The sequence below is a fragment of the Nelumbo nucifera genome, chromosome 6, assembly GCF_055504915.1.
Source record: "Nelumbo nucifera cultivar China Antique chromosome 6, China Antique-T2T, whole genome shotgun sequence".
NCBI classification, from domain to species: Eukaryota; Viridiplantae; Streptophyta; class Magnoliopsida; order Proteales; family Nelumbonaceae; genus Nelumbo; species Nelumbo nucifera.
Genome location: NC_142654.1, coordinates 8,051,359 through 8,053,259, shown reverse-complemented (window position 1 = coordinate 8,053,259; position 1,901 = coordinate 8,051,359). Strand labels below are relative to the sequence as shown.

General features: G+C 51.4%; 1 protein-coding gene across 1 annotated transcript; it reads left to right on the top strand.

The window, feature by feature from the left end:
* Window positions 1-463: 463 nt before the first annotated feature.
* LOC104604560 (aquaporin TIP1-1) lies at window positions 464-1,667 on the top strand. The gene is made up of 2 exons (XM_010268960.3): window positions 464-900; window positions 1,027-1,667. The coding sequence occupies exons 1-2, from the start codon at window positions 517-519 to the stop codon at window positions 1,399-1,401; spliced, it is 759 nt and encodes a 252-aa protein (XP_010267262.1). The 5' UTR covers window positions 464-516; the 3' UTR covers window positions 1,402-1,667.
* The last annotated feature ends 234 nt before the right edge of the window (window positions 1,668-1,901 follow it).

Genomic DNA, 1,901 nt, shown 5'->3' with positions numbered 1-1,901 from the left:
GAATTAAAAATTTAATCCATTAAATTCTGCTTCTCCTTTGTTAATTCAATTTTTTCTTTTAAAATAATCGTCCGATCCTTCCAGAGTGTCTAGCATTGTAGCAAAGTAGACAACGTCCACTCTCGGCTGTCACATCGCTGGAGAGCCGACATTACGTGGCTATTATCCAAGACACACACGTGTCTTCCTCTCACCGTTTTGGAGGTGAACGCTTAGCTGTATTTACAAGGACAAACGGCTATTCCCGCTTCCAAAGCCGAAAATTATTACGAAAAAAAAAAGGGTTTAGTGTTGATGACCGGGGAACCGGCTACAGACGGTTGCGGTGGACCTCGTTCTCCCAATATAAATGGAGAGTTGGAGACACCAGATTGGATGAGGAGATCAGTTCTTGTGAGACCCAGAGTGGAGAACAGGAGGAAACTCTCAGAGAGAGAGAGAGAGAGAGAGAGAGAGAGAGAGAGCTCTTTGGCTAGTTGAGAGACTTGAGACGTGTGATCTTTCCATTGTGACAAGATGCCGATCAACCGGATCGCTGTTGGTAGGCCCGAGGAGGCCACTCACCCCGACGCCTTGAGAGCCGCGTTGGCTGAGTTCATCTCTACACTCATCTTCGTCTTCGCCGGAGAGGGTTCCGGCATGGCCTTCAATAAGCTAACCAGCAATGGCTCCAGCACCCCTGCCGGCCTCGTCGCCGCAGCGTTGGCCCACGCTTTCGGTCTTTTCGTCGCCGTCTCCGTCGGCGCCAATATCTCCGGAGGCCACGTCAACCCTGCTGTCACCTTCGGTGCCTTCGTTGGCGGCAACATTACTCTCCTCCGCGGTATCCTCTACTGGATCGCTCAGCTCCTCGGCTCCACCGTCGCTTGCCTGCTTCTTAAGTTCGCCACTGGTGGCTTGGTAAGTAGCACCACCTAGCACCAACCACGTGGGGGGGATGGTAAAGTTTTAGTTATTTCCGTTGCTTTGACCGTTAAAGTGGGCTTGGGCCTTGTTTTCTGACTGGGTGATGTTCTGATGCTGTAGACTACCTCCGCCTTCTCTTTGTCTTCTGGGGTGAGCGTGTGGAACGCGTTCGTGCTGGAGATCGTGATGACCTTCGGTCTTGTTTACACTGTGTACGCGACCGCAGTTGATCCAAAGAAGGGCAGCTTGGGAACGATTGCACCGATTGCCATCGGTTTCATCGTGGGCGCCAACATCTTGGCCGGTGGAGCCTTTGACGGAGCTTCAATGAACCCGGCTGTATCATTCGGACCGGCTTTGGTGAGCTGGACCTGGGAAAACCACTGGGTCTACTGGGCCGGCCCTCTGATCGGAGGTGGGCTTGCTGGTCTCGTCTACGAGTTCTTCTTCATCAACCACTCTCACGAGCAGTTGCCCACCGCAGCAGACTACTGAAAAGCGAGCAAAGGAAAAGCACCGGAAGGAAGTGCGTCCGGTTGACGGACTGCCGGCCGGCCGGCTTCCCATTGTTGTATGTAGTTGTGTTGAGGGTCTTTTTTTGCCGTACTTCTTGTGTTGAATTCACCATCACCACCGTCGATCACAAGTTCACAACATGTCCATCTCCACCATCTGCTTTCCCTGAATGCTATCGTGTGTTTCGGGTGGGCAGGATTGAAATTGTGTAATTGTGTTTCAGTCCTCTGATTTCATTGCGATCATCCTCTGCTCCATTTTATTGATCTTCTGGTCTCTGGTGCGGCTGGATGATCTTGTGATTCATATACACACACGATGAACCACAAAATGATCCAACGATGTAGATCATAGCGTTTATCTTCTGGTGAGTAACGTATTACGCAACTCTGTTCTCTTCCTTTTCACTCGTGAAGAGGTGAAGCATGGAGTGTGGGGTGGGGGGGGACTCGTGGTGGCGGTAAGTCACGGACTTAACG